The sequence below is a fragment of the Rhinoraja longicauda genome, chromosome 13 (genome assembly GCF_053455715.1).
Source record: "Rhinoraja longicauda isolate Sanriku21f chromosome 13, sRhiLon1.1, whole genome shotgun sequence".
Lineage (NCBI taxonomy): Eukaryota > Metazoa > Chordata > Chondrichthyes > Rajiformes > Arhynchobatidae > Rhinoraja > Rhinoraja longicauda.
This window is the reverse complement of record NC_135965.1, coordinates 27,622,328-27,641,605: the sequence shown is the minus strand read 5'-3', so window position 1 is coordinate 27,641,605 and position 19,278 is coordinate 27,622,328. Positions and strand designations below refer to the sequence as shown.

General features: G+C 42.5%; 1 protein-coding gene across 3 annotated transcripts in view; it reads right to left on the bottom strand.

The window, feature by feature from the left end:
• Positions 1-19,278, bottom strand: part of ubxn7 (UBX domain protein 7) — a 64,295-nt gene that overhangs the window by 9,488 nt on the left and 35,529 nt on the right. For all 3 annotated transcript variants that reach the window (XM_078409937.1, XM_078409938.1, XM_078409939.1), the window contains 3 exons: positions 18,361-18,451; positions 8,436-8,563; positions 7,776-8,178 (listed from right to left, as the gene is read on the bottom strand). In XM_078409937.1, coding sequence (XP_078266063.1) covers positions 7,776-8,178; positions 8,436-8,563; positions 18,361-18,451 — 622 coding nt within the window. The remainder of the gene's footprint in view (positions 1-7,775; positions 8,179-8,435; positions 8,564-18,360; positions 18,452-19,278) is intronic.

The window sequence follows — 19,278 nt, the reverse complement described above, 5'->3', positions numbered from 1 at the left end:
AAACTGCACACAGTACTTCAGGTGCGGTCTCACTAGGGCCCTGTACAACTGCAGAAGGACCTCTTTGCTCCTATACTCAACTCCTCTTGTTATGAAGGCCAACATTCCATTGGCTTTCTTCACTGCCTGCTGTACCTGCATGCTTCCTTTCAGTGACTGATGCACTAGGACACCCAGATCTCGTTGTACGTCCCCTGTTCCTAACTTGACACCATTCAGATAATACTCTACCTTCCTATTCTTACCACCAAAGCGGATAACCTCACACTTATCCACATTAAACTGCATCTGCCATGCATCTGCCCATTCACACAACCTGTCCAAGTCACCCTGCAATCTCCTAGCATCTTCCTCACTAGATCTGTCTTCACTAAGGAAGATACAAGCAATCTCCCAGATGTTCTAGTGGCAAGAGATCCTAGGGTGACGGAGGAACTGAAGGAAATCCACATTAACCATATAACCATATAACAACTACAGCACGGAAACAGGCCCGTTCGGCCCTACCAGTCCACGCCGTCCACTCTCTCTTACCTAGTCTCATCTATCTGCTCTCAGACCATAACCCTCTAATCCCCTCTTATCCATATACCTATCCAATTTACTCTTAAATAATAAAATCGAGCCTGCCTCCACCACTTCCACCGGAAGCTCATTCCATACAGCCACCACCCTCTGAGTAAAGAAGTTACCCCTCATGTTACCCCTAAACTTTTGTTCCTCAATTCTGAAGCTATGTCCCCTTGTTGGAATCTTCCCCACTCTCAAAGGGAAAAGCCTACCCACGTCAACTCTGTCCGTCCCTCTTAAAATTTAAAAAACCTCTATCAAGTCCCCCCTCAACCTTCTACGCTCCAAAGAATAAAGACCCAACCTGTTCAACCTCTCTCTGTAGCTTAAGTGCTGAAACCCAGGCAACATTCTAGTAAATCTCCTCTGTACCCTCTCCATTTTGTCGACATCCTTCCTATAATTTGGCGACCAGAACTGCACACCATACTCCAGATTCGGCCTCACCAATGCCCTGTACAATTTTAACATTACATCCCAACTTCTATATCCGATGCTCTGATTTATATAGGCAAGCATACCAAACGCCTTATTCACCACCCTATCCACATGAGATTCCACCTTCAGGGTATCACTGAGGAAGATACACACAATCTCCCAAATGTTCTAGGGGCCGGAGAACCTAGGGTGATGGAGGAACTGAAGGAAATCCACATTAGGCAGGAAATGGTTTTGGGTAGACTGATGGGACTGAAGGCTGATAAATCCCCAGGGCCTGATGGTCTGCATCCCAGAGTACTTAAGGAGGTGGCTCTAGAAATAGTGGAAGCATTGGAGATCATTTTTCAATGTTCTATAGATTCAGGATCAGTTCCTGTGGATTGGAGGATAGCAAATGTTATCCCACTTTTTAAGAAAGGAGGGAGAGAGAAAACGGGTAATTATAGACCAGTTAGTCTGACATCAGTGGTGGGGAAGATGCTGGAGTCAATTATAAAAGACGAAATTGCTGAGCATTTGGATAGCAGTAACGGGATCATTCCGAGTCAGCATGGATTTACGAAGGGGAAATCATGCTTGACAAATCTACTGGAATTTTTTGAGGATGTAACTAGGAAAATTGACAAGGGAGAGTCAGTGGATGTGGTGTACCTCGACTTTCAGAAAGCCTTCGACAAGGTCCCACATAGGAGATTAGTGGGCAAAATTAGGGCACATGGTATTGGGGGGTAGGGTACTGACATGGATAGAAAATTGGTTGACAGACAGAAAGCAAAGAGTGGGGATAAATGGGTCCCTTTCGGAATGGCAGGCAGTGACCAGTGGGGTACCGCAAGGTTCGGTGCTGGAACCCCAGCTATTTACGATATACATTAATGACTTAGACGAAGGGATTAAAAGTACCATTAGCAAATTTGCAGATGATACTAAGTTGGGGGGTAGTGTGAATTGTGAGGAAGATGCAATAAGGCTGCAGGGTGACTTGGACAGGTTGTGTGAGTGGGCGGATACATGGCAGATGCAGTTTAATGTAGATAAGTGTGAGGTTATTCACTTTGGAAGTAAGAATAGAAAGGCAGATTATTATCTGAATGGTGTCAAGTTAGGAGGAGGGGGAGTTCAACGAGATCTGGGTGTCCTAGTGCATCAGTCAATGAAAGGAAGCATGCAGGTACAGCAGGCAGTGAAGAAAGCCAATGGAATGTTGGCCTTCGTAACAAGAGGAGTTGAGTATAGGAGCAAAGAGGTCCTTCTACAGTTGTACCGGGCCCTGGTGAGACCGCACCTGGAGTACTGTGTGCAGTTTTGGTCTCCAAATTTGAGGAAGGATATTCTTGCTATGGAGGGCGTGCAGCGTAGGTTCACTAAGTTAATTCCCGGAATGTCGGGATTGTCGTATGTTGAAAGGCTGGAGCGATTGGGCTTGTGTACACTGGAATTTAGAAGGATGAGGGGGGATCTTATTGAAACATAAGATAATTAGGGGATTGGACACATTAGAGGCAGATAACATGTTCCCAATGTTGGGGGAGTCCAGAACAAGGGGCCACAGTTTAAGAATAAGGGGTAGGCCATTTAGAACGGAGATGAGGAAGAACTTTTTCAGTCAGAGAGTGGTGAAGGTGTGGAAGATATCTCTGCCTCAGAAGGCAGTGGAGGCCAGTTCGTTGGATGCTTTCAAGAGAGAGCTGGATAGAGCTCTTAAGGATAGCGGAGTGAGGGGGGTATGGGGAGAAGGCAGGAACGGGGTACTGATTGAGAGTGATCAGCCATGATCGCATTGAATGGCGGTGCTGGCTCGAAGGGCTGAATGGCCTACTCCTGCACCTATTGTCTATTGTCTATTGTCTCATGCACAGTTATTCCCAGATCCCTCTGTTCCACTGCATTCCTCAATTCCCTACCATTTACCCTGTACGTCCTATTTTGATTTGTCCTACCAAAATGCAGCACCTCACACTTATCAGCATTAAACTCCATCTGCCATCTTTCAGCCCACCCTTCCAAAAGGCCCAAATCTCTCTGTAGACTTTGAAACTCTACTTCATTATTAACTACACCACCTATCTTAGTATCATCTGCATATTTACTAATCCAATTTGCCACACCATCATCCAGATCATTAATGTAAATGACAAACAACAGTGGACCCAACACAGATCCTTGGGGTACTCCACTAGACACTGGCCTCCAACCTGACATACAATTGTCAACCATTACCCTCTGGTATCTCCCATTCAGCCAATGTTGAATCCATCTTGCAACCTCACTATTAATTCCCAACGATTTAACCTTCTTAATCAACCTTCCATGTGGAACCTTGTCAAATGCCTTACTGAAGTCCATATAGACAACATCCACAGCCTTGCCGTTATCAATTTCCCTGGTAACCTCTTCAAATAATTATATATATTGTCCTTAAGTATCTTTTCCATTAATTTTCCCACCACAGACGTCAAACTAACAGGTCTATAATTGCTAGGTTTACTTTTAGAACCTTTTTTAAACAAAGGCACAACATGCGCAATGCGCCAATCTTCCGGCACCATCCCCGTTTCTAATGACGTTTGAAATATTTCCGTCATAGCCCCTGCTATTTCTGCACTAACTTCCCTCAATGTCCTAGGGAATATCCTATCAGGACCTGGAGACTTATCCACTTTTATATTTTTCAAAAGTGTCCGTACCTCCTCTTCTTTAATCCTCATAATTTCCATCACTACTCTACTTGTTTCGCTTACCTCACATAATTCAATATCCTTCTCCTCGGTGAATACCGAAGAAAAGAAATTGTTTAATATCTCCCCCATTTCTTCCGGCTCAGCATAGCTGTCCACTCTGACTCTCTAATGGACCAATTTTATCCCTCGCTATCCTTTTGCTATTGACATATCTGTAGAACCCCTTGGGGTTTACTTTTACATTACTTGCCAAAGCAGCCTCATATCTTTTTTTCGCTTTTCTAATTTCCTTCTTAAGACTCCTTTTACATTCTTTATATTCCTCAAGAACCTCATTTACTCCTTGCCGCTTATATTTATTGTATATCTCCCTCTTTTTCCGAACCGTGTCCAATTTCCCTGGAAAACCACGGCTCTTTCAAATTATTATTCTTTCCTTTCCACCGAACAGGGACATAAAGACTCTGTACTCTCAAAATTTCACCTTTAAATATCCTCCATTCCTCTATTATATCCTTTTCATAAAACAAAAAGTCCCATTTCACTCCTTTTAAATCCTTTCTCATCTCCTCAAAATTAGCCTTTCTCCAATCCAAAATCTCAACCCTTGGTCCAGATTTGACCTTCTCCATAATTATATTGAAACTAATGGCATTGTGATCACTAGACCCAAAGTGCTCCTCAACACATACCTCCGTCACCTGACCCGTCTCATTTCCCAACAGGAGGTCCAACACTGCCCCTTCTCTGGTAGGTACCTCTACGTATTGCTGCAAAAAACTATCCTGCACACATTTTACAAACTCCAAACCATCCAGTCCTTTAACAGAATGTGATTCCCATTCCCATTAGGCAGGAAATGGTGTTGGGTAGACTGATGGGACTGAAAGCTGATAAATCCCCAGGGCCTGATGGTCTGCATCCCAGAGTACTTAAGGAGGTGGCGCTAGAAATTGTGGACGCATTGGTGATCATTTTCCAATGTTCTATAGGTTCAGGATCAGTTCCGGTGGATTGGAGGGTAGCTAATGTTATCCCACTTTTTAAAAAAGGAGGGAGAGAGAAAACGGGAAATTATAGACCAGTTAGTCTTACATCAGTGGTGGGGAAGATGCTGGAGTCAATTATAAAAGACGAAATTGCGGAGCATTTGGATAGTAGTAACAGGATCGTTCTGAGTCAGCAGGGATTTACGAAGGGGAAATCATGCTTGACTAATCTTTTGGAATTCTTTGAGGATGTAACTAGGAAAATTGACAGGGGAGAGCCAGTGGATGTGGTGTACCTTGACTTTCAGAAAGCCTTCGACAAGGTTCCACATAGGAGATTAGTGGGCAAAATTAGAGCACATGGTATTGGAGGTAGGGTACTGACATGGATAGAAAATTGGTTGACAGACAGAAAGCAAAGAGTGGGGATAAATGGATCCCTTTCAGAATGGCAGGCAGTAACTAGTGAGGTACCGCAAGGCTCGGAACTGGGACTGCAGCTATTTACAATATATATTAATGACTTGGATGAAGGGATTAAAAGTATCATTAGCAAATTTGCAGATGATACAAAGCTGGGTGGTAGTGTGAACTGTAAGGAAGATGCTATGAGGTTGCAGGGTGACTTGAACAGGTTGTGTGAGTGGGCGGATGCATGGCAGATGCAGTTTAATGTGGATAAGTGTGAGGTTATCCACTTTGGTGGTAAGAATAGGAAGGCAGAGTATTATCTGAATGGTGTCAAGTTAGGAACAGGGGACGTACAACGAGATCTGGGTGTCCTGGTGCATCAGTCACTGAAGGGAAGCATGCAGGTACAGCAGGCAGTGAAGAAAGCCAATGGACTGTTGGCCTTCATAACTAGAGGAGCTGAGTATGGGAGCAAAGAGGTCCATCTGCAGTTGTACAGGGCCCTAGTGAGACCGCACCTGGAGTACTGTGTGCAGTTTTGGTCTCCAAATTTGAGGATGGATATTCTTGCTATTGAGGGCGTGCAGCGTTTCCCGGAATGGCGGGACCGTCAAATGTTGAAAGACTGGAGCGACTAGGCTTGTATACACTAGAATTTAGAAGGATGAGAGGGGATCTTATCGAAACATATAAGATTATTAAGGGGTTGGACACGTTAGAGGCAGGAAACATGTTCCCAATGTTGGGGGAGTCCAGAACAAGGGGCCACAGTTTAAGAATAAGAGGTAGGCCATTTAGAACTGAGATGAGGAAAAACTTTTTCAATCAGAGAGTTGTGAATCTGTGGAATTCTCTGCCTCAGAAGGCAGTGGAGGCCAATTCTCTGAATGCATTCAAGAGAGAGCTAGATAGAGCTCTTAAGGATAGCGGAGTCAGGGGGTATGGGGAGAAGGCAGCAACGGGCTACTGATTGAGAATGATCAGCCGTGATCACATTGAATAGCGGTGTTGGCTCGAAGGGCCGAATGGCCTCCTCCTGCACCTATTGTCTATTGTCTATTATGACTTTGTTAGAGGTCAACCATTTCAGCCACAAGGCATCACTGCAGGAGTTCCTCAAGATAACGTCTGAGGCCCAACCATCTCCAGTCGCTTCATCAGGAATCTTGCCTCCAAGAGGTCAGAAATATGGATGTTTGCACAATGTTTGACTCCATTGACAAATCCTCTGCATCTCATGCCTGCATTCACCAAGACCTAGACAACATTCAGGCATTGCTTTCGTAGCGAAAGCAATCCTGGCAAGCCATGCATGGCAAAAGCAATGCCTGAATGTTGTCTAGGTCTTGCAGAATGCAGGCATGAGATGTGGAGGATTTGTGAATGGAGCCCCAGTTTATCCCAACTGCGCGGGGCAAAAACAATCCTGTCGAGCCGCAGCACATACAGACGAATGGCATAACTTGCTGTCCGTCATGGAACCTGGAACCTGCCCGGAGAGGATGATGGAGGGAGGCAGCAATGGATGCTGGACAAATGGCTCAGTAGGAAGATTTGAGGGGGAGGGGGTCTTACCTTCTATGCCCTCAAGGTTGGCTATGGGAGGTTGGCTATGGGAACAAGGGCTGTGCAAGGAGAGAGACAACAGGTTGTGGTATGACCATAATTGTGGCGACAGCTGCAATGGGCCATTGTGGCCAGCTGCAGCTGGGACTGTAAAATGGCACTAAAATGGTGCCTCTTGCATACAGACTCAATGGGCTGTTCTGTACATTCTGTACTAACTGGGGGGTTGTGACAGTCTAGCGAGTTGTATGCAAAAGAAGTATTTCACTGTCCCTTGGTACATGTGATAATTAAGAAACCACTGAACCGGCATTGGGCTGATCAGTAGCATATAACAATCGGACAAGTACCGTCAGTGGCATCATTAACACGAGGATTAATTCACGAATCCCTGGCATTCAGCAACATTACCATCAACATCTGGAGTAACCATTGACAAAAAAACTAATGGACCAGCCACCTTAACACTGCAGTCATAAACGCTGGAAATCCTACTGCTAGTGACATACCTCCCAACGCCTTTCACCATCCACAAGACAGGAATTGATGGAATATTCTCCACTTACCAGGATGAGTGCAACTCCAAAAACTTTCAAGCTTGCCACCATCCAGGATAAAGTATTCCATTCACCATCCCAAACATTCATCCCTCAGTCACCGGTGCACCTGCTGATGTGGGTACTACCTATAAAATGGCCTATAAAACTTGGGCTACTCCACTCATCAAGCTCCAAACCTACAACTTCTACAAGAAAATATGATCACAATGAGCATAGAAAAAATACCACCTGAAAATTTACCATCAATTTTCACACCATATTTATTTGGAAAGATGGTGTCACCACTTCACGGTCATAGAATCCAAATACTGGAACTCACTAACCAAGAACACTGACAATACCATCTTCAGATAAACTGCAGTCAAGGTGACAACTTACCACTCCTTTAACAATAAGGGTGAGAAATAAAATGTTGGCCTTCCCAATGAAACCCACATCTTTTTTTAAGAATTTGTTTAAATTGTACAATAACATTTCAGTACCAATTTTTTTTTTTTTTAAACGTGCTCTCCAGAGTTTAGACATATATTTATGAGAAATCAGGAAAATATCCTTACCACTGTTATCAAAATAGACTGCTGCATCTTCTATCTCTTGCTGCTTTGTTGAGGTTTCTGCATCTGCCCCTGCCCGAATTTTCTCAGACCTGTCCTTGCGGGAAAACTCCAAACTAGTGCCTTTTCCTGCCTCAGTTCTTTCAGTTAATTCTACACGTGTTTGTTTACTGCTTAGCTCCTTGCGGGGCATTTGCTTCTTTTTTGTGGTACTTTCCTCTTCTCTTTCATTGTCGGATCCATTGATGGAGATTAATCCTTCGCTGTCTGAAAAAGCTTCGGCCTCTGATTCTTCATCCGACTGATCCTCATTCTCAGGGCTTGACGACTCGTAGTGTGTTTCTTGTAGAGAAGCCTTAATTGCTGCTTCTAGCTGGCTATCTTCGCTCGCATCAATTAAACTCTCCTAAAGGAAAAGAAACATGAAATAGATGACTATCATATAATGGTTCCAAAAATGTTTAAGAATATTATTTCCTACAAAATTCTGATGGACAGAAAGTGCTTCTTCTCCCATCCCACAAAAAAATGGCACTCTCTTTCTCTGAAATATTTTACTTTTGATCCTTTTCTGAACCACGAGTCCAACAACAAGATGCTCACTGACTGCAGTGCCTTTGGCACACAGATACCCAGATAACACTTTTACTTTTGCACACTTACTGAGCGTAGACGTTTCTTTGGTGGGCTACAGGAGAGTCCATCTAACAGCCCGTGCTCTGTTAAAAATCCCGTCACCTGCTCCAGGAACGAATTCACGTCCAAGTTACGCCATTCAACTAATTTTTGACCTAAAGTGGGGTTAGGGTGGGGAGAGAAGAGAAATTGGTGAAAAGCCAATTCAGACTAATTTTATTTTCCAAACTTTACAAAGATGAGTAAATCCACTGCCACACAACACCGGAGATATGGATTCAACCCTGATCTCGGATGCTGTCTGTGAGGAGTTTGCACATTGTCCTTATAACCAACCGGGGTTTCCCCAGGCACTCTGGCTTCCCTCATATCCCAAAGACCTGTGGATTGCTAGGTTAAATCACTCCTTTAAATTGCCGCTTACATGCGGGTAGAATGTGAGGGGAGATAATTGATGGGAATATGGGCAAAGATTTTTAAAAAGGATTTGTGCAGGATAAGGGGAAATGGGCTGATGGTGGTCGGCATCAACTCGCTGGGCCGAAAGGTTTGTTTCTCTCTTGGACTAGCATGTTTCTCTCTTGGACTAACATTAACCCATAGGCTGGGCAGAAGGTATGGTGCTGGGCAAAAGAAACTTGGGTTTTAAAAATGTCTCCTGCCAATGATTGAGAACACTTAATTTTCACATTATGTATAGTTGGATTACTCCTCGCTCTTCACAAACCATTTAGACAACAATGGATGTCCAAAATGTAACATACTATCCTTTCAAGAAACATACTTTATTTAATAAATATCAACCAGCATTTAAGAACATAAATAAAATAGAAGCAGCAGTAGGCCATTCAGTCCCCTGCAACTGCTGGATCAGTGCTGATCTAACTCAGCTCAATATTCTTGAATTAATCCTAGGTTCCTTGATTCCTTTTACATTGAAGAATCAATTGATCTCCCTTTTTGCATATACTGAGTGACTGAACCTTTCCAGCTCTTGTGTATCTTCGATGTAAACCAGCATCTGCAGTCCCTTCCCAAACTTTATATTTATTCAAATCTATTGTGCTTGTACATCCAATTGTTGACATCACATGATTTTCATCTTTCCTATGATGATTCAGCAATCATTCGAATTACTCAAAAACAAATTAAAGCCAAACACCCAAACTCAAATACCTCTCAAATTGAATTCAATTACCGCCAAGTTCAGTGAACCTTACTTGACCAATTTTTATTTGTAATCTTTACACAGGGCTGCAAATGTCCCAACAGTAAGGAGTTGAAGGAGTTGGTCTAATTTCCTTGAAATATTTTTTGTAGGGAATGTTAAACATGTACTGTCCAGGGTTGCATATGGACAATGGCCATCTAATATCAGCAATGTGACACTTGGTAATCCTGATGCTAATCTTAATGAATTCCACTTAAGGAATTTAATAAAAATCACATTCACCACAGAATGGGAGAACTGTGGGATTGTTTATATTAATGAACCCGCAATCCAGGGACATGAGCTCAAATCTCACCAGTACAGCGATGGATTCTAAAATTCAATTACCTAAATAACCTGGAAATAAGTAAAAGAACAAGGCTGTCTAATGACAACTATGAAGCCCCTGATCGACAGGTGACCTAGTTGGTTCACCAATGTGTGTCAGGGGGAGAAACTCTGCTAACTTCCCCCGTTGTGTGAGCCTGTGGTTGACTCCCAATTAATCTCTGAAAACAACCGAACAAACCGAACAGTAAGTTGGGGGAAGGAGCGGCTTCAATTTTATCTGCTAAGTGGCTTAGCAACACACAAAGTTGGTTGTGTCCAAAAGAACAAACACTGGGTCGACAAATGCTGAGCAAACCCAAGAACCTACATGAACTTGCCCTCAATTTATCCATTGCAGATGAATTCTTCATAATAGGAACATTTGGGTGATTGCATAGTTCTTGTGCGAAGTTGCTCAAACCGAGGACGCCTTCCATGGTGTTATGCGGAATTACTACTGCCCTAATTAGGATAGATCAGATAGCTCACAACTAGCCTACAGCAAACAGGGTATGAGACATAGAAATATATTCCACCACAATCAGCAAACTCTGGGTTAGCATGATCCTCACTTCACAGTTAAGATCAAGAAAGAGGATAACACTGGCTCAATGTGTGCAGAAGTTGCATAAACTGTACCTAAAAAAAGTGCTAATCAGGCAAGATTTGACAAAATATTAAACTGCATCAAAAACCAATGTGAAATGTTCCCACAACAAACAGATCATACATGCAGTCCTGGCACATCTAGTCACAAATAAAGGAAAGAAACAGCTAATGGGAGAATATAATGAGAACATTCCCTTCCACAAAGACGAGGTCCAGCATACAAATTTCAAAAAACAAAGCATTTGCCACACATCTCCATTATTACAGATACCCACTGCCAGCCGAGTTGATACACCATGTGATATCAAGTTATGGCTAACAACACTAGATCGAGCAAAGGCTGGTGGACCAAGCACCTCAACAACACTGAAGACTTGCATGCCAGAAAAAGGCACGTCTCTTTCCAAACTGTTCCAGTGTACTGGTACCCCATTATGCACTACCCCACTGAAGACTAATTGCTTATGCTTGCAATCGATCCCAAAACAAACCTTGCCGAACAGGTGCTCCCATGGCAACAACAAAAAAATCGCACTGCCAAAATGCTCGTTGAGGCCACATGTAGGGGTCGTTTGTGAGGGCTGGTATTAGGTAAACTGGGATGAAGGGTGCGCCCTCTCACTGCTGAGATGTGGGATTCAGAGCAGCATGCTGAGCATGGGCCATTACTGGGAACCAGGAGTGACTACCTCACCTGTGCCACAGAGCTTATTACCAGAGAACTTGATTCAATTTTTGAGGTGACGAAGTTGGTCGATGAGGAGGTGGATGTTGTCTATATGGATTTTATAAGGCATTTAATAAATTTCCTCATGGCAGACTGATCCAAAAGATTAAGTTGTATGGAATCCACAGTGATTTGGTCGTTTGGATTCTTAACTGCCACACACCTGGAAGACAGAGTGTCGCGGTGGAAAGATATTATTTTGACTCGAGGTCTATGACCAGTGGAGTTCCAGGGATCTGTTCTGAGACTTCTGTGATTGTGATTTGGACATATATGTATATGGGTTGGTTAACAAGTTTGCAGATGACATCAAAACTGGTAGTTGCCAACAGAGAGGAAGGCTGTCAATGTATACAAGATTATAGATCAGTGACAGAAATGGGTGGAGAAATGGCAGATGACGTTTAATTCACACAACAGTGAGGTGTAGCACTTTGGGAGGTTGAATGTCATGGATATATATACAGTTAATGGCAAAACCCTTAACAGCAATAATGTACAGAGGGATCTTGGGTTCAAGTCCATAACTCCCTGAAAGTGGCAATACAAGTAGATCGAGTGGTAAATAAGGCATACGGTATGCTTACCTTCATCAGTCGGGGCACTGGGTTTAAGAGTCAGGAAGTCATGTTGCAGCTTTATAGGACTTTGCTTAGGCCGCATTTGGTGTATTATGTGCAGTTCTGGTCATCCCATTACAGGAGAGATGTGAAGGCTTTAGAGAGGGTGCGGAGGTGGTTTACCACAATGCTGCCTGGATTAGAAGATATTAGCTATAAGTAGAGGTTGGACAAACCTGGATTGCTTTCTCTGGTGCTTCAGAAGCTGAGGGGCAACCTTATAGAAGTATATAAAATTATGAGAGGCATGGATAAGGTAGACAAACAGAACCCTTTTCTCAGGGTGCAAATATCAAAAACTAGGGAGCACAGATTTAAGCTGAGAGGGGCAAAGTTGAAAGATGACCAGGGCATTTAAGAGGCTTTCGGATAGGCACATGAATATGCAGGGAACGGAGGGATATGGATCACGTGCAGACAGAGGAGATCAATTTAACTTGGCATCATGTTCAATGTGGACATTATTGGCCAAAGGGCCTGATCCCGTGCTGCACTATTACCTGTTCTTGAGAAATATCTACAATGGAGAGGGTTGTGCAGCGAAAATAAGATGGGGAGATTACAGCTTTATTCACTTCCAGCAGGAAGAGATGCAACAGACAGTAGGATGTGGACAATCAATCACACGGAGCAGATGCAGCCGTTCCTCAGCACTCCTCAAACTGACAAGCACGACATATTACTGCAATGGCTCACTCGACACCAAGCCAAGACGTCGCTTTAACTTCATTACTGCCATGAGTGTATGTATATGTATCTATATATAAATAAAGAAGTGTATAATGAGATGACTGGCATCTATTCAATGAGGAAAGGTGCTCAACTATGTCCTATCCACACAAACACACTAATAAAAACAGGGAAAATCCTATTCAGCTGCTCAACACCAATCAATCCAAGTTCAAGCATGAATGTGAGGGAAGATGTTGATGACTGCACTATCAAGTAACACTTAACTGCCATAACCTGTTTTTCCATGCCCAGTCTGGGATTTGCCAAGGCAACAAGCCTGGGCCTCATCACCTCAGTCTTGGTCCAAATAGCTGAATTGCAGAGATGAGGTGAGAGTGACCGCTCTCGACATCTAAACAATTAAGAAGCCCTGGTAAGACTAAACCCAAGGGCATCAAGGGGAAGACATTGTGATTGGTCAATTTTAAACACTCGGACCCAGTACACTGCTGCAGGAGTTCCTCAAGTTTATGTCCCCGGCTCAACCATCTTCATCTGCTTTGTCAATGATCTTCCCAAAGTCGGAGTTAGAGGTTGTTTACTAATGACTGCATAATGTTCAATTCATTTGCAGCATCTGAGAAAATGACCAGTTCGCACTTGGCACGAAGGCGTACCCAGTATTCATCATTAAGGCAGAAACTGTAAAATAGCAAGTCACACCACACAAAGGTCTTCAATAAGTCATTCAATGCATATCTGACTCCTACATCAATATCTGGTTTGAGGATCAGGAGGCCTGTTGAACACCAAATTATAAGAGGAACATTCACAAAAATATTGTATAAATATACTGCAGCCAGAGACTTTGTTAATGATCCCACTCTCAGTAATCAATCAGAATTTGGTGGCAAGATGCCAGAATGTCTTTAATTGTCCTATACTTGATCTGAATGCAACTACACATTAAGCTGGGCTGTGTGATAGGAGGCAGCTGTTGGTTTATAATGTATAATGTGTTGTCCTTTATCTGAAACAGAAAATGCTTATTCTTATATACCACCTTTCCCAATCTTGGATGTAGTTCCAGGAACTACTACACCTGTGTAGTGATACACCTGCGTAGTAGTTCCTGGAACTATGGTCATTAATGTTTGTCAAATTTGTAAAGGGCAAGCTAAGGGATAGAAAGCGACAAGATAAGGGATGCTGACAAAGAGTAGGAATGGCCAAGCACTTGGGATAACCCCTCTTCTTTCGTTAGCAATCTTGTTGTGCAAAGCCCCTTGGGCATCAGTGGCCATAATATGGTGGAATTCTGCATTAAGATGGAGAGTGACACAGTTAATTCAGAGACGAGGGTCCTGAACTTAAAGAAAGGAGACTTTGATGGTGAGAGAAGGGAATTGGCTAGGATAGACTGGCAAATGATACTCATGGGGTTGATGTTCGAGTTGCTATAGCAAAAATTAAATGATCCCATGGATGAACTGGAGCAATTGTTCATCAATGTCTAGCGTAAAAATAAAATGGGGAAGGCGGCCCAACCGTGGCTAACGAGGGAAATTAGGGATAGTGTTAAATCCAAGGAAGATGCATATAAATTGTAGAGAGGAAGCAGCAAACTGGAGGAATGGGAGAAATTTAGAATTCAACAGAGGAGAACAAAGAGGTTAATTAAGAGGGAGAAAATAGAGCATGAAAGAAAGCTTGCGGGGAATACAACAACTGACTGTAAAAGTTTCTTCAGATATGTGAAGAGGAAAAGATTAGTGAAGACAAATGTCGGTCCCTTAGTCAGAAACAGGAGAATTTATAATAGGAAACAAAGAAATGGCCGACCAGTTAAACAAGTACTTTGGTTCTGTCTTCACTAAGGAAGACACAAACAATCTCCCAGAAATACGAGGGGACCAAGGATCTAGTGGGAGGAACTGAAGGGAATCCACATTAGTCAGGAAATGGTTTTAGGTAAAATTTTGGGACTGAAGGCAGATAAATCCCGAGGGCCTGATGGTCTGCATCTCTGAGTATTCAAGGAGGTGGCCCTAGAAATTATGGATGCATTGGTGATCATTTTCCAATGTTCTATAGACTCTGGATCAGTTCCTGTGGACTGAAGAGTAGCTAATATAATGCCACTTTTTAAGAAAGGAGAGAGTGAGAGAAAACAGGAAATTATAGACCAGTTAGCCTTACATCAGTGGTGGGGAAGATGCTCGAGTCGATTATTAAAGATGTTTCGCAGCGCATTTGGAAAGCAGTGACAGGATCTGTAAAAGTCAGCATGGATTTGTGAAGGGGAAATCATGCTTGACTAATCTTCTGGAATTCTTTGAGGATGTAACAAGTAGAATGGATAAGGGAGAGCCAGTGGATGTGGTGTATCTGGACTTTCAAAAAGCCTTTGACAAGGTCCCACACAAGAGATCAGTGTGCAAAATTAAAGCACATGGTTTTGGGGGTCGGGTATTGACATGGATAGAGAACTGGTGGGTAGACAGGAAGCAACGAGCCGCAATTAACAGGTCCTTTTCAGAATGGCAGGCAGTGACTAGTGGAGTGCAGCAAGGCTCAGTGCTGGGACCCCAATTATTTACTATGTATATTGACGATTTAGACAAAGGAATTAAATGTAACATCTCCAAGTTTGCGGATGACACAAAGCTGGGTGGCGGTGTGAGCTGCGAGGAGGATGCTATGAGGCTGCAGAATGATTTGGATAGGTTGCGTGAGTGGGCAGGTGCAGTATAATGTGGATAAATGTGAGGTTATCCACTTTGGTGGCAAGAACAAGAATAGACAATAGGTGCAGGAGTAGGCCATTCGGCCCTTCGACCCAGCACCGTCATTCAACGTGATCATGGCTGATCATTCACAATCAGTACCCCGTTCCTGCCCTCTCCCCATACCACGGCCCCACTATCATTAAAAGCTCTATCTAACTCTCTTGAAAGCATCCAGAGAATTGGCCTCCAATGCCTTCTGAGGCAGAGAATTCCACAGATTTACAACTCTCTGAGTGAAAAGGTTTTTCCTCATCTCCGGTCTAAATGACCAACCCCTTATTCTTAAACTGTGGCCCCTGATTCTGGACTCCCCCAACATTGGGAACATGTTTCCTGCCTCTAGCGGGTTCAAGAAGGCAGATTATTATCGGAATGGTGTCAAATTAGGAAAAGGGGAGGTGCAATGAGACCTGGGTGTCCTTGTACATCAGTCACTGAAAGTAAGCATGCAGGTACAGCAGGCAGTGAAGAAAGCAAATGGCATGTTGGCCTTCATAGCGAGAGGATTTGAGTATAGGAACATATAAGATTCATATGGGATTGGACAGACTAGATGCAGGAAAAAAATCTCCATGTTGGAAGAGTCCAGAACCAGGGGTCACGGTTTAAGAATAAGGGGTAGGCCATTTAGGACTGAGATGAGGAAAAACATTTTCACCTAGATACTTGTAAATCTGTGGAATTCTCTACCACAGAAGGCAGTGGAGGTCAATCCACTGGATGTTTTCGAGAGAGAGTTAGATTTAGCTCTTGGGGTTAAAGGAATCAAGCCATATGAGGAAAAAGCAGGAACGGGATACTGATTTTAGATGATCAGCCATGACCATGGTGCTGCCTCGAAGCGCCGAATGGCCTACTCCTGCACCTATTTTCTATGATTCTCTTCAAGAGCCAATGAATCATTTAAATTCATCCAAGGGGACAGATTTGGTTTGCTATTTCATTGAGAAAGGCTGCATTTAATGCAGAGCACTGCAGTGTCAACGTGGATTTTGTGTTCAAACTGGTGTTGACTATGTGTCTCAGAAACTCGTTAACAGCTGATTTACAACTGATACAAACAAGTTTATAAGAATAAGATTATCTTATTTACTGTGAACATTTCCATGGGAGGATGCTAGAAATTTTAAAAAGGGAAAGGAAGCGGTTCTATTTCAGTTTGTCTCGACTGTAATAACCACATTCCCGTTAGATTCAGGTCATCATCATCTAGGTGTAGTAGCAGTAGAAACTTTTTATAGGCTGTAATATACGGGTAGAACTCTGCCACTTGGATGGGTTTTTTTTGTCCATAAACCCTTTGCAAAAGTGGGAAATGTTCTGAAACGATGGAAGGAAGCTTGAAATTGTTGGGAGAGAGGCTGGGGAGATTGGGGAAGGGGAATTTAAGGAGGTGGGAAGCCGAGGTTAAATAGAGTGAGGTGAAGTTTGGGGAATGTGACTGAAAGTTCTGCCAACTATGATGGAAAGGGACACCTTATTGAACAAATGAAGAAAGCAAGGCAGAGGTGTAGGGCTCATGAGTTTATAGGGCAAGTTGGGGAAGCGGTACAGAGAGTTTATAATTTGGGACAGTGTGCAGTAGAATTGGGGGAAAAAAGAGACAAGATGAGGCTTGGAGCAAGAAAAGATGAAGGAGATAGAAGTAAAGTGAAGGACAAGAAAGTTTTTGAAGAATGCGGGTGAAATACCAGTGAAATACGAGTAAATGAGATTAGTCTAGATGGGCATCTTGGTCAGCGTGATCAAGTTGGGTCAAAGGGCCTGTTTATGTGCTGTATGGTTATAAATACTACGTCTACAAAAACTGTCAGATACTATACCTCCATTGCTTGCGATAAATGACCAGTTCAAAAATGTAAATAGGTTGATTAGTAAGGAAGCAGACAACACAAAAATTGATGGAGTTGCAGACAGTGAAGGTGGCTGTCAATGAACACTTCAAGATATAGATCAGTTACAGAAATGGGGGAAGAAATAGCAGATGGGGTTTAATTCAGGCAAATGTGAAGTGTTGAACATTGGGAGGACAAATGTAAGAAGAAAAAAGTTAACAGTGAGACTCATATCAGTTCATCTAACCTCGGCACCATGGCTCCACAATCATAAAACAGACTAGACAATGATTTTGATTCACAGGCTCACAGATTCAAAGACTGACGAAAGGTGTTGGGTTTGTTTTGCCACTCTTCTGTTTTTGTGGTGGAAAAGAGTCAGATGTATTCTAAACAATTTTGAAGCAGTGCCACATCTGTGGACAAGATTCCAACATCAGCTTCCAAAGAATGAGCTGAATTCAGACATGCAGTCAGTCAGCAAAATTAGAAGGCAAATGCCCACCTTGAGATTTTGATCCAAGGGTAGTTGGTAATTATACTAAATTGCCTATTTAATTCTATCCATCAGTGATGATCCATTTTAATACAACAAATGTATAATACAATATTATGGAGACACAAAGGACTGCAGATGCTGGAATCTTGAGTGAAACACAAAGTGATGGCAGAACTCAGCGAGTCAGGCAGCATCTGTGGAGGGATCAGAGAGGAGAAGTTTCATGTCCTTCTTCAGATTGATAGGTTCTGAAGGATCTTGCCCTGAAACATCACCTGTTCGTTCCCTCCATAGATGCAGCCTGCCCCACTGAGTTTCTCCAGTATTTTGTCTTTTGTATCAATTATAATCCCTTGATCAAGGAGGTCAGATGAAAATGATAGCTGCTAAAATAAAGAGGCCATAATCTCATCTTTTAAGGAGCTCTGTTGTGGAGATTCTTTTCTAAACAATTCAGATTGTCTCAAGCGTTCAAGCAGAGCAACACAGGCACCACCGAAATCTTGCAGAAAGTATACAACTATCTTTTTCTTCACAAACATCAAGGTAATTCCAGTCAAAAAGCCAGCAAACCAGCAAGTAGGCTTGGCTACCAAAAAGAAAACAACCTTTTGTTCCCCGCATAAAATTTGAAAAATATTAAATCCTAAAAGATGCCTACCAGTGCGGGGGTCTAGTATAGACACATAAGGGAAGTCTGAGAGTTGGTAAAATTGGACATATCGCTGTCCTTCTTCACTGTCATGGTAAACCTGAGAGGAGGAGAAAAACGTGGGTTATTTATTGATTGTACACTTGAAATATATGCAAGGTACTGTTAATGAAATCAAATGGTAAATAAGCCTGTAGTTAAATGAAAGCCAGATATATTGTGCCAATCAAGCATGGAAAGCTCATGCCTCTGTTGACTTCCATTTCTCGTCCATGTGCTCACACCTGCCTGTGTTAACGACACCTCTCCCAAGGAGGTTCAGTGTCTGAAAGACAACCTCATCTAAAGAATGAGGAAGTGCATAAACATCAGGATTGCTGATCAAATTCCTCCACTTTCATTCATTTGCCAAGAATGTAATGTAGAATTAAAATTGATCTAAATGCAATTATTTTATTGATGAGCAAGAATTGTCATATTTCTGGATTGCTTCAAGTGGAAACATGAACCTTAATGTTTCACCTGTCCTTTCAAACTACATTTTAAAACTTTGAGATACCTCACAAAAATGTTTTTTTTTCATTTTAATACTTGACTTTGCCTTCAGTTCCCCTTAAAAACTTAGCTTGATACTTAGTTTCACAAGTAGAAATACCTGGAAAGGGTTAAGTCATCATAAAGGCTTTAAGAGCTATGTTTTCAACAGTCATTTTGCTCAAACTATGGACAATCCTTTTCAAAGATTTGAGAACCATAGCAATTAAGATAAATTAAGGTAACTGAGATGCAACGTATTTAACAATAAAGTGCTAGTGGGAATGATCAATCAAACAAATTAACAGAAGGGAACACATATCGTTTGCAGTACCATTGGTGCACTTAGAAAACGTTGGGTTCAAATTTCACTCCACGATCCAAGCACAAAAA